This window comes from Stenella coeruleoalba (assembly GCF_951394435.1).
Source record: "Stenella coeruleoalba genome assembly, chromosome: 15".
NCBI classification, from domain to species: Eukaryota; Metazoa; Chordata; class Mammalia; order Artiodactyla; family Delphinidae; genus Stenella; species Stenella coeruleoalba.
Window position 1 is genome coordinate 28,744,366 of NC_137161.1, and position 13,799 is coordinate 28,758,164.

A 13,799-nucleotide genomic window follows, 5' to 3' on the forward strand; every position below is an offset into this window, starting at 1 on the left:
CGTCCTCATAGGCCTTGCCCTTGTGGCCCCCACTGAGAGAGGGAGCCGTTCTCACTGTAAGGTTGGGATAAATGCTAGTCAAAGTTTCATAAACTCTGAAAACGTGGCTGCTGGAAGACAGCTGAGGAAATACTTGTTTCTAAAGTTCCCTGTGTTGGAAGGTGAAGAATGAAGGCCCAGAGAGGGGAATCGACTCCTGCGCAAGCAGTCACCCAGCTGACAAGCAGCCAGGCTGGGCTTGCAACTCGGGTTTCTTCTTCTTCTTTTTTTTTTATTTTTTATTGGAGTAGGGTTGCTTTACAATGTTATGTTAGTTTCTGCTGTAAGCAAAGTGAATCAGTTAGACGTATACATCTATCCTCTCTTTTTTAGATTTCCTTCCCATTTAGGTCACCACAGAGCATTGAGTAGATCTCCCTGTGCTATACAGTAGGTTCTCATTAGTTATCTATTATTTTACTTTATTTAAAAAATTTTTTTAAATTGGGGTATAGTTGTTTTACAGTGTTGTGTTAGTTTCTACTGTACAGCAAAGTGGAGTACCCTGTGCGATACAGCGGGTTCTTATTAGTGATCTGTTTTATACATAGTAGTGTGTGTATGTCAATCCCAATCTCCCAATTCATCCCACCACCCCCTTTCCCCCCTTGGTAACCATATATTCGTTCTGTACATCTGTGTGTCTAGTTCTGCTTTGCAAATACGTTCATCTGTACCATTTTTCTAGATTGCACATATAAGCGATAATATACGATATTTGTTTTTCTCTCAGGCTTCTCCTTTTTTCATTCTCTTTTAACTTTTTGTCATGGAACAGTTCAGACTTTCACTAAAGTAGAGGAAAAAGTAAAACGAACTCTTACGTACCCATCACCGGCTTCAGCCATTACCCACTCAAGGCCATTCTTGTTTCATCTGTGTCCCTTCCTCCACAGATTGTTTGATAAATCCCAGACATTATATCATTTCATCCCTAAATATTTCAATATGAGTCTATAAAAGACTAAGACTAAGAAACTCAGATCTTTTGATCGCTAGTCCAGTGCTCTTTTCATACTGCATCGTGGTTGTGTTACTTATACAAGAATCATGCCTTAAGTTGAGGGAATGAATAAATGAATGAATGAATGAAAAGCAAGAGTCCATCTTTATTCTTTCCAAGAAGAAGTTAGTTGCTGAAGTTCTAAGGGGATCTGTTTAGAAGACCAGGACACCAAAAGAGAGCTTCAAACCGTGGACTCTCGAGTCAGGCAGCAGCAGCTGCCCATGAGTTCTGGCCAGAAATTGCCTGCAGGCTGATTTTTTGCCCGTCCCTCACCACTGACAAGCCCCGGAGCCTCAGTTTTCCCTGTGAGCTGGGGATGCTATGTGAATTAGGGGCAAACATGGCCTGTTAAGGAAAGCACTGTTAAATTCATATACCGCTTGATACCCCTAGGGGGATCATTGTCACAATTATCATCCAAATCACCCAGAAAGACAGAAAATCCTCTTGAAGGAGGCTCCCTGGCTTCCTTCCGTGTCTCCTTATCTTGTCCCCTGAACTCTGCACGTCACTATCTGTGCTGATTTCTTTGGGGTTTTTTTCCTGCCCAGATCAATGCCAATGATGACTATGGTGTGATTTCTGGGAACTGGAGTGGTAACTACGTAGGTGGCCAGGACCCGAGGAACTGGAATGGCAGCGTGGAGATCCTCAAGCAGTGGCAAAGTTCCGGCTTCAGGCCAGTCCGATACGGCCAGTGCTGGGTCTTCGCTGGGACCCTCAACACAGGTACTCTGGGTGTGATGTGCCTTTCCTGGGTGGGCAGCAGTGGGGTACCCCAAGATACCATCTCCACTGCACCCCAAGTCCTCAGACTGCCCTTGACTTGCAGCGCTGCGGTGTTTGGGGATTCCCTCCCGAATTATCACCAACTTCAACTCAGCTCATGACACAGACAAAAACCTCAGCGTGGATGTGTACTATGACCCCAGAGGATGGCCCATGGACAAAGGCAGTGACAGCGTATGGTGAGTGTCTGACCCTTTCTGAGCACCACATCTGAGCAGCTTCTCCCCAGCTCTCCCCACCTCCTGGGACCCAGCTCCAAACAGGAGTTAGGAGGCAAGTACCATGTCAACATATGGTTTAGAGTGGAAATGCTATCACTTCTTGACCTTTTGGCTAAGATCAAGTGTAAAATGAAAATGCTGAATCTAGCAAGAATCTAGCAAGACCCGAAACAGCTCTTCTCAGAGTTCTGCAAAATCTGATGGTCTACTTTATCTCGCCGCCAGATGAAGGCTGTTATACCAGTGCAAGATATGATTCCTGGGCTCTTCCCTGAATTTGTAGCTCCCACTAGACCCTATGCTACTTTAGAAGATAAACACTGAAACTATTGATTTTCTAGTAATAAATATAGACTTATGTCACTTCAGGCAACCCATATGACTTCTGGGTTTTCTTAGAGAAAAGCGACACATTTTCTCTTATGCATATATACTTGCTGTGTATCATGGTTGATAGAATAACATGTTAGCTTATTCTGGATTCCAACTGAACAAAAAGAAGCTTTCTATGTAACTGGGCATATATATTTCTAACCATAAATATGCTATGTGCACACGAATCTATCCACACACATATGTATGTAATATATAATAAATGCCAACTGGAAGTAAGTTATCTAAAACTTATAGACATATATTCATAACTTTGTATAGCTGCATATATACATAAAATAGATATTGTTACAGCTATTTAAGATTAAACCATATGCCAAGTTATTACCAGATGGCAACTGAAAATAATTATGTCTATATCTGTATATACACATAGATATCTAGGTGTCTATGTATATAAAGTACTACATGCATATGTCAATAATCCATTGTTTGAATCCATTTCAAAGGCTATACACACACATAATCCCTCACATGCATATACTTGTCTAGATAACCTGATAACAGATGCCATCTTATTTCCAGATGTTCAACTTTGAAATGGTCTATAAAAAAATTCTTTATTACTTATTATTCCCAGAATAAGTAGATCCAACTTTACTGAAATGTACTCAGGGTAACTAATAAAGTCAAAGCAATAGTAAAATGTACAGAAAAAGCTTTTAAAACAAATAAACAACACCCCACACCAATAATGGCACTGGGTAGTGTAAGCAGCCCCTCCCCTCTGAAGGGAGGGAGGAGTATGAATTCACTCAAGGTCACATGGATTCTAGGGTTTAATGGGGCAGAGAAAGCTTATTTCAAAGGTTCTTTCTTAACCTGCCCGTACACAACGTTTCTCTCTAGTGGCACGGCTACTTACAGAGAGGTTTTTTTCCCAGCTTCTCATAAATGAAGGTCTTTTCTTCTGCCTGTTTTTTTCTTTTGTTACTGTGTCCAAAATCCCATTGTAACCTGTTCTGATCCTTGGGGCAATGACAGTCCTGACTTTGGCTTCCTTCACAAAAGGAGATGCTTGGTTCAACAAATGACTGATTTGGGGAAGGGGAGGTCCCCTTTGGCGTAACCCTTCTGTGATCATCCTGCACACTAGCAACTGCAGAGAGACCAGAATGCTTAAGGCTCAGTCCCTCCACTGAGAGCATATCTGGTGCTGCTAGGAGATAAGGAGTGGGGAGGCCATTAGTAGAAGCTATTTAGCAATGTGGGATGGTGTGGGGTATGCCAGGTGCGTGATTCAGACTGTAAGCACTGTGGGAACTCAGGGAGGGAGCCATCAAGGAAGACTTCCTGGGAACAGGAAGGTGGGGTCTTTAAGCTGAATTTGTAATTAGTCCTGAGATCTCTTGGTTCCTGGTTCATGCTACCACTCCACATTAGCTTCATAATTCATTCCAAATATAATCACCTTGGGGCAAGTCTGGGCCTGTGGAGACATTCCAGGTGTCTCCACTGTCATTTCTCTTGGCCTCATTGCAGGGTATTGGGCCCTAAAGCTGTGATTTTTCCTGGGAGTCTCATCCCCCCTCATCAGAACCGTCCTCAGAAAGCAGTGAGAGCTGTGAGTCCCTCCCCACCCTCCTCCCTACCAGCTGTGGGTGGGGAAGCTGCCCTGGGTGGTGTGCAGACAGGGAATCCTGAGCCCTAGTTCCAGCCCCACTACCATCTGGCTCTAGAACTTGTGAAAGCCACTTCATGTTTCTGGTCCCCAGTTTCCCCAGCAGTGAAATATAAAGGTTGGCCTGAAACTAGATGTTCACTTAAGTCTTTTTAATTATTTTATTCTCTGCAGCTTCAGTTTGCCCCACTTTTTATGTAAGAGCTACCCCTCCCAAGGGAGCTATTGCATCCCTTCAACATGGTTCCCACCAGGGGGTAGTGGGGGAGCTATCCCACGAGTCATTTTCTGCATAGAGTGGGATTCCTAACCTATTATTAAAAGGACAGTTTGGGTTTGAACAGAAATCCTTCCAACTGAATCTTTGTATGTTGTAAATGTTAAAAATTTTTAGATCCTTGTCCAGATTTGCTTAAAGTAATAGAATGTAAGGATCAAGTGAGGTTAAGCATCTGAAAGTGCTTAATAATAATACCAGCAGCAACTAATAATTTGCTGAGCGATTGTTGTGTTCCAGGTAATGTTCTGAGTGCTTGCATGTACTCTTCAGAAACAATGAAGTAGGCACTATTATGAACACCCCATTTTACAGTTGAGGAACCTGAGACACAGAGTCATTCACCCAAGGGCAGGTAACTAGAAAATGGTGGAGCTGGGATTTGAACCCAGGCGGCTTTGTAAACTACGAAGCACCAGAGAGATGCCAAAGAATGTTATCACTACTCCTGACTGATGTTTGAGAATTCAGACCGCTTACTTTGAGATTTTCCAGAAAAGGAGTGGCTGGACACCAACCAGGTGGAAAAGCTGGGTTCTTAGGTTCACACTTAGGCAGCAAACGCAACTTTTCTATGATACTAGATGCTGTCTCAGCAGCTCGGTGGGGAGAAACAATTTGCCCAAAGTCAAACTGAAATAGCATCCAAGTTGGAGGTGGACCTAGGTGTCTGTCAACATGACTCTCCCCAAGTCAAAGAACATTAGAGCTGGAAGGGATCTTAGAGAGAGACCTACTCATTTCATAAAGGAGAAAACAGAGGCCCAGGGGGAAGCACCGGTAAACAGCTGGAGACATTCGGACGCTCTAAGTAAATGCCTAACTTTACATAAATTCCTTAACTTTTCTGTACCTTTGTTTCCCATCTGTAAAATGAAGGGCTAGGTCGGGGACCTCAAAAATTTCTTCTAGATCCTTCTTTGAATCACATTACAGGATCCAGTGGGGTCCATTTTCTTCTAAGCCATTCTGCTCATGACAGTGGTTGGGCTTAAAAGGCACAAGGCTCTGGAGTTTTCACTTCTTCGGAGTCAGGACACTCTGGGGGAAGCTTCTTTAATATGGTTCCCTTCTACACCACTATAAAGGAGGTTTCTGAGACCTGCAACCAAATGATTTGGAACAGTTCGGCCAAGGTTATCTTTACCTTGGCATTTCTGGCTCATTTTCTTATTTCATTCAACTTGATTCCCCAGTTTCTCGAGTCACAGACTTGACTCTATTTGTAGCCTTTTATAGAGCTCCGGGGTGGAAGGCAGATGGAGATTTCCCGGCCCTGTGGTCAGGGAGGTGGCGTCGGTCAGTTCTGGAGAAGAGCTGTCAGAACCCATACCCCCCACTCGAGCCCTGGCTCCTAATGCGTCTCTCCATGGCCACCAGCCTCCACTAATACTTAGCTAGTCCCCAACGTACCTGGAGTAGCTTGCTCAGACCCACAGCAAGGAAACCAAGGCTGCAAGAGTGTCCAGGTTCCACAACAATTCAATTCAGTGAGCATGGTGTAAGTACTGCATGCCAGACCCTGCACTGGGCACAGGGCACCAAGAGGAGTGAGATACAGGAATCTCGCTAGAGGAGTTCCTAGCTGCATGAGAAGCTGGGTGATTACTGAGCAGAAGTCAAATAACTGAATCATGCAAGATGCAGAGATAGCACAGAGGTAAGGTTGGCACCCTCTGAGTATGTTAGGAAAAGATATTCTGAAGGAGGTGGTATCTGGACTGCATTTGGAAGGACAAAGAGGCAGAATGGGTAGGGATTTGGGTCACTTTCTAGAGAGGGTCTCCTGACCCCGTGAATTCAAAGGTTAGCATAACTCAGTTGCTGTCTCTAGGGGCGGTGGTTTATAAACTTCAAAGGTCGCATTAGAACTGATTTGAGTGGAGGGAGCTGGGAGGGCAGGAAATCTGCATCTTTTTAAATAAATGCCTCAGTCTCTCCTTTTCCTAAACTCCTACTCCTGAAACACTCAAGACAGGAGCAGAGCCCAAGGTTGGGAGGTGGGAAAGTATGTGGCACACAAGCAGAAACAAACCCGATGGTGCATTTGAAAGGCACATACATCCCAAGTAGCTGTGAGCAAAGTGCTGGCTTTCAAATGATGGAGGGACCAGGATGAACTTGTTATCTGCTTTGTCTTAAATTCCTGCCTTGCAAATAAGTATTCAAACATAGCTACTTACCAATCTATCTTAACCAACCCGCCCTTCTCTGGGGCTCTCTGCCAGGAATGAGATGAAAGTGAAACGTGGTGTTCTCCCTGTTTCCTCATCCTCTCTTTCTCCTTTCACCCTTCTAGGGTCATCTTCCCACACTCCTCCTACTTTCCTGGGTGAATTCTAACTGATCTTAAGGACCCAATCAAAAAGGCATTTTGTGGGGCTGCCTGGAGATAATTTTTATGATGACTTTTTTTTCACAGTCATAGGAAATCTCAGAAGTATGTAAAGTAGTTTTCTATCCAATCTTTTCTTTATTAGTTGTTGTTTTTATAGAATTGGGATCATACATTTTACAAAGGCATGGGTAAAAGACGGAGCATATGATAGACACATCCCACTTTTCTCCACACCTGGAAACCAACCACTTCATAGTTTTAAATCGTGTGCTTTTGACTAAACATGGTATTATGAACATTTTCACAATGTCATTAAATAATCTTCAAAAAATAAGATTTTAAAAGTATCATATTCCATTGAATGGTTAAACCATTATCTCTTTTCCTGCTTTAAACTATCTCCTATTCCCTATGTTACCTATCCCCATTTTTTCCTACTGTAAATAACACAGTAACGAGCATTGTTATATGTAAATCTTGAGCATGTCTGTGATTAGTCCCATAAGAAAGATTCCTAGTAATGGTATATGCTGGGTTAAAGGGAATGGACATTTTAAAATCATCTAGTGCTGTAGCCTTCCAGAAATTTTGTAATGACCTATGTTTCTTTTTTTTTTTTTGAATTTTATTTTATTTTATTTTTTATACAGCAAGTTCTTATTAGTTATCTATTTTATACATGTTAGTGTATATATGTCAATCTCAATCTCCCAATTCATCCCCCCCACCCCACGCCCTGCTAAAGATGCACTAAACATTCTTTTTTTTTCACACACACACACTGTATTTTATTTTTATAAGAGATAAATAAACTGACACCAAGCATTGTAAATGGATGACCACAACAAAAGCAACAATGATTGCAATTACCAAACACGAAACACACTCATACTATGTCATAATATTGACATTCAGTCCAGTAATCCTCCACTGTAACAGCTCCTTTACTTTGCTGTGATAATTGATTTGTACATTTTTTGCCTCTGAGTCCTTGTGAGATTCTTTTTTTATTCAAACAGAAAGTCACAAAAATTATAATCATCCTCATCAGTTCACTCAGTCCCATGTAATTCATTTTTTTTTATCTTGATCTCTTGTTTTTGTATCCATTCAGCAAGCCTGTGTCTTTTGGTTGGAGCATTTAATCCATTCACATTTAAGGGGATTATCGATATGTGTGTTCCTATGACCATGTTCTTAATGTTTTGGGTTTGTTTTTGTACGTCCTTTTCTTCTCTTGTGTTTCCCAAGAGAAGTTCCGTTAGCATTTGTTGTAGAGCTGGTTTGGTGGTGCTGAATTCTCTTAGCTTTTGCTTGTCTGTAAAGCTTTTGATTTCTCCATGGAATCTGAATGAGATCCTTGCCCAGTGGAGTAATCTTGGTTGTAGGTTCTTCCCTTTCATCACTTTAAGTTTATCATGCCACTCCCTTCTGGCTTGTAGAGTTCCTGCTGAGAAATCAGTTGTTAACCTTATGGGAGTTCCCTTGTATGTTATTTGTCATTTTTCCCTTGTTGCTTTCAATAATTTTTCTTTGTCTTTAATTTTTGCCAATTTGATTACTATGTGTCTCGGTGTGTTTCTCCTTGGGTTTATCCTGTATGGGACTCGCTGAGCTTCCTTGACTTGGGTGGCTATTTCCTTTCCCATGTTAGGGAAGTTTTCGACTATAATCTCTTCAAATATTTTCTCTGGTCCTTTCTCTCTCTCTTCTCCTTCTGGGACCCCTATAATGCGAATGTTGCTGCATTTAATATTGTCTCAGAGGTCTCTTAGGCTGTCTTCATTTCTTTTCATTCTTTTTTCTTTAGTCTGTTCCACAGCAGTGAATTCCACCATTCTGTCTTCCAGGTCACCTATCCGTTCTTCTGCCTCAGTTATTCTGCTATTGATTCCTTCTAGTGTAGTTTTCATTTCAGTTATTGTATTGTTCCTCTCTGTTTGTTTGTTGTTTAATTCTTCTAGATCTTTGTTGTGCAGTTTCTTGCATCTTCTCGATCTTTGCTTCCATTCTTTTTCCAAGGTCCTGGATCATCTTCATTATCATTATTCTGAATTCTTTTTCTTGAAGGTTGCCTATCTCCACTTCATTTAGTTGTTTTTCTGGGGTTTTATCTTGTTCCTTCACCTGGTATATAGCCCTCTGCTTTTTCATCTTGTCTATCTCTCTGTGAATGGGGTTTTTGTTCCACAGGCTGCAGGACTGTGGTTCTTCTTGCTTCTGCTGTCTGCCCTATGGTGGATGAGGCTATCAAGAGGCTTGATGGGAGGGACTGGTGATGGGTAGAGCTGACTGTTGCTCTGGTGGGCAGAGCTCAGTAAAACTTTAATCCACTTGACTGTTGATGGGTGGGGCTGGGTTCCCTCCCTGTTGGTTGTTTGGCCTGAGGCCACCCAACACTGGAGCCTACCTGGGCTCTTTGATGGGGCTAATGACAGACTCTGAGAGGGCTCACGCCGAGGAGTACTTCCCAGAATTTCTGCTGCCAGTGTCCTTGTCCCCATGGTGAAACAGAGCCACCCCCTGCCTCTGCAGGGGACTCTCCAACACTAGCAGGTGGGTCTGGGTCAGTCTCCACCGGGGTCACTGCTCCTTCCCCTGGGTCCCGATATGCACACTACTTTGTGTGTGCCCTCCAAGAGTGAAGTCTCTGTTTCCCCCAGTCCTGTTGAAGTCCTGCAATCAATTCCCACTCGGCTTCAAAGTCTGATTCTCTAGGAATTCCTCCTCCCGTTGCCGGACCCCCAGGTTGGGAAGCCTGACGTGGGGCTCAGAACCTTCACTTCAGTGGGTGGACTTCTGTGCTATAAGTGTTCACCAGTCTATGAGTCACCCACCCACCAGTTATGGGATTTGATTTTACTGTGATTGATTGTGACCCTCCTACCATTTCATTGTGGCTTCTCCTTTGTCTTTGGATGTGGGGTGTCTTTTTTGGTGAGTTCCAGTGTCTTCCTGTCAATGATTGTCCAGCAGCTAGTTGTGATTCTGGTGTTCTGGCAAGAGGGAGTTTGACCTGTGTTTCTTTACAGTACTGACAGTATGTGCTCTTCCTACTCATATCATTGGTTGGTATTATTTATCATTGTCTGTTTGTTTACCTCTTATGGTCTTATTCCTTCTGTCTTGTTTTGGAGCTGACTTTGTAACTCTCCCCTTGTTCTCTGAAGGATGTAGCAGGGTCACAGTGCACCTGATCAGTACTTAGGGAGCACTTCTAACTCCTGACAACTGTATAGTGTAGAACTCCCAATCTGGTCCCCGTAGGAAGCCTTGCAGGTTTCATTTTACAGCATGCAAAACAAAAACAATCTTTTCCTGATTATAAAACACTAAAAAAATAAATTAGTGAGAGTAATAGTAATATAGCTACCCAAAGAAAAACACTAACAACATTTTGAGGTAGATCCTTCCAGACATTTCATTCTGTTTTTGTGCATTGAGTGTTAATTACCCAAATGAGACCAAGTTAACTAGTCTATTTCATAATTTTTAATATCTTTCTTGTCAATAAATTAAAATTTAGAAGGACAGTATAGTTTAGTAGTTAAAAGCATGGACCCTGCAGCCCTCTGCCTGGGTTAAAATCTCACTCTGCCTATTTACTCACTTTGAGACCTTGAACAAGTCACTTAACTTCTTCTCTGTGCCTCAGTTTCTAGAACTGTCAAAAGGAGATAATAATTATTCCTATCTTATATGAGCATTGTGAAGATTAAATGAGCTACTATATAAGACAGAAAACTTAATAATATTCTGTGTTGACACAACTGTATTAGCTATTAGTGTTTATATAATATACATATTTTTAAATATCTATTTATTTTGTAAATATAGAATTACAGAAGTAATAAGTAATTTTCATTATAGAATATGAAAACATTACAGAAATAAATAATGTGCAACTTAGTTCATATGCACCAAAATCTGTCCATGTGCACAATATATACACCAAACCATTATTTAAACTGTGGTTATCTAAGATAATAGAATTATGGGGGACTAACTTTCACTGCTTTTTTTAATGTATAATTTTCTAAATCGAAATAGTTTCATCTTATTAATATGTTTTTTATAAGCTTCTACATATACACACTATTTTGTAATTTTTTTTCTTACTTGGTCATATAAGTTAGACATCTTCCATGTCAGTGCTAGATTAATTTTCCTCATTCTTTTGGACAACTGCACGATATTCTCCTGCATGGCTGTGCCACAATTTATCTGACCAATTCCTTATTGATAAATTTTTCCTCCATTATTTTTGCTATTACAAACAATGCTTCAGTGAACATCTTTCCATGTACACCTATGTGCACTAATGTGAGGGTTTTTATAGGAGAAATTCCTAGAAGTGGAACTACTGGCTCAGTGAGTATATAGGTTTTTAAGGGTATTTCAAACTCATTGCCAAATTGCCCTTGACAAATGTCATACCAATTTAAACTCCCACCAGCAGTGTATAACACTGCTTGTTTTCCCACACAATGATGAGTATCACACAACAATGTGTATCATCCTATGCTTTCATCTTTGTCAGTCTAATAAGTGTAATGGTATTTCTTTGTCGTTTTAATTTTCTTTTAATGGTGGTGAAGTTAAAACTATTTCCATATGTTCAGTGATCATTTGTGTTGCTTATGAAAATTGCCTGCTCATTGTCAATTATTGACATGTTTGACTTCCTCTTTTTTGTCTTTTTCTTTAACCTCTTTATTGGAGTATAACTGCTTTACAATGGTGTCTTAGTTTCTGCTTTATAACAAAGTGAATCAACTATACATGGACATATATCCCCATATCTCCTCCCTCTTGTGTCTCCCTCCCACCCTCCCTATCCCACCCCTCTAGGTGATCTTTTGTGTCTTATTGATTTGTAAGTACTTTATAATATTCATTATAGTAAATCTCTGTCTAGTATACATGTTGCATATATTTTCCCTGCTTAATGGATTTTTTTCAACGCTTTTTTCTCTCTTCTTCAAATTGGATAATTTCTACTGATCTGTCTTCAAGTTTGCTGACTCTTCCCTCTGTTTTCTCTATTCTGCTAGTAAGCCATCCATTGAATTATTTAATTCCAGATATTGGTCTTTTTCCCAGTTAAAATTTTCCATTTGGTTCATTTTTTCATATTTTCTATTTTGCTGCTAAGAGGCCCCCTCTTTTCATTTGTTATGATCATATTTTCCTTTATTACACTGAGAATAGTTATCATAACAGCTTTAAAGTCTTTATCCAATAATGCCAACACCTGGATTATCTAAGGGTTAGTCCCTGTTGATTGTCTTTTACCTTGAGGACAAGCTACACTTTTCTGGTTCTTTGTATGTTGAGTAAATTTGGATTGTCTCCTGGACATTGGCTTCTTCTTGATTCTACATTTTGTCTTAGCAGTCTACCTGAGGTAGACTCAAACTGCAAATTCTATCTCACCTATGGTGGGCAGCAGCCCAAATTTCAGTTCATTTTTTGAATTTTTAGCTGGACTACTTATAGTTTGCTTCATATACGCCTAGCTCAGAGGTCACCCAGAAGCTTAGGCAGAGTTTATATACAAATCTGGGTCCCCCTTTCTGATTCTTTCCTTTCTAAGACTTCCCCTTCACTCTCTAGCAACCCTGGTTAACCCAGGCTCAGTTTCTTATCTCCCCAGGTCAGAAAGATGTAGGCTGTCTGTTGGAGTTTTTACTGCCCTGCACTTTACCTCAACTGCAACCTGTCCTTAGGGCGCCAAAGTACAACTTGCTCCATGCTGGCCCCTTCCTAAAAGTTTTGGCACCCTCTCAAAATCCTCCTGCTTTCTTTACTCTCAGCTGTCTTTTGTATTTTTTCCCCCAGTTTATTGTTTTCTACAGAAAGGACTGTCTATTATGAGCTTATTCCCATGCTGGAAACAGAACTATAGTTTGTTTCTTTGTTTTTTTGGTATATGCGAGTTTAATATTTTTACCTAGTCACATTTATCATTCAGAAGTTGGTTCTCTGCTTAAAACTATCTTCTCCAACTCATGAGTATAACAAAATTTTTTTTCAAGTTGGATAGAACTTGAATTTATGTCAGACTTACTTACATTTTCTTCTAAGTTGGACTCAAAACTGCCAAGCCAATGTTTATGTAGTTGCTGTGAGATTGGAGAAGGGGAGAGTAGAGGGCAGAATCAAGAATGCATAAAGCTTTGGTTAACTGGTTATACCTGCTGAGGGAGAAGACAAATGACTGAGACATATAGATTGGGAGACAAGGGGCTGCCATGGATGAAGAACATTTTAAGACTGGTATATGTCATTCTTCAATCCGGACCTCAGCCCAAGGGCTTTGTGGCTCTTAGCCAGACCTGGCACTCTTGCTGCAGCCCCATTCATTTTCATCCCACACGAAATACAGTAGTGTCCCCCAACAGGATGCATAGGAGAAAGCTGTGTGGGTTTGCTTGCTGGATTCTGGCTCTAACCTAGATCTGTTCTGCTCCTCAGAAAGGCAGTAGAACATGGTGGTCAAGGACCTAGGTTTTGGAGTTAGGCATACCTGGGTCCAAACTTTGACTCTGGCATTGTTAGCTGCTTAACTTCTCTGAGCCTCAGTTTCCTCTTTTAAGAGATGTGCATAAAAATAGTCCCATTTAACAGTGCTGTGAGAATTTAAGTGCGACAATGCTTGCCAAGGTCTAGCACAATATCTGGCACAGAGTAAACTCGCTTGATGAGTATCAGGGTGCTGCACTGTCAGATCAGAGATGTGGTGTTTTGCCACTCCTCTGCTGTGTGGCCTTGGCCAAACTCTGTAGTCTGTGGTTCTGTCTGCAGGAATTTCCACGTCTGGAATGAAGCCTGGTTTGCACGGACTGACCTAAGCCCATCATACAGTGGATGGCAGGTTCTGGACGCCACCCCCCAGGAAAGGAGCCAAGGTAACCAACCCTCTGATGGCCCCCTTCTCTGGGTTTGGCTCTAAGTCATGACCTCTCGATTCTTTATAGTGGTGGACAGCGGCACAGCAAGGTCACCCAAATCCTCTCTACCTCCAGAGGGAAAGGAGGGATTAAAACAAAACTATTTGGAAAGTAGATTTCCCTCCTAACTTTCTTGGTTCAGGCTGCTATTAAAATGACTGC

The 13,799-nt window shown here is 41.4% G+C and overlaps 1 protein-coding gene across 1 annotated transcript in view; it reads left to right on the forward strand.

Moving 5' to 3' along the window:
• TGM3 (transglutaminase 3) overlaps nucleotides 1–13,799 on the forward strand; it is a 42,158-nt gene that overhangs the window by 16,320 nt on the left and 12,039 nt on the right. Inside the window, exons 6-8 of the mRNA XM_079945591.1 lie at nucleotides 1,597–1,774; nucleotides 1,878–2,013; nucleotides 13,492–13,595. Coding sequence (XP_079801717.1) covers nucleotides 1,597–1,774; nucleotides 1,878–2,013; nucleotides 13,492–13,595 — 418 coding nt within the window. The remainder of the gene's footprint in view (nucleotides 1–1,596; nucleotides 1,775–1,877; nucleotides 2,014–13,491; nucleotides 13,596–13,799) is intronic.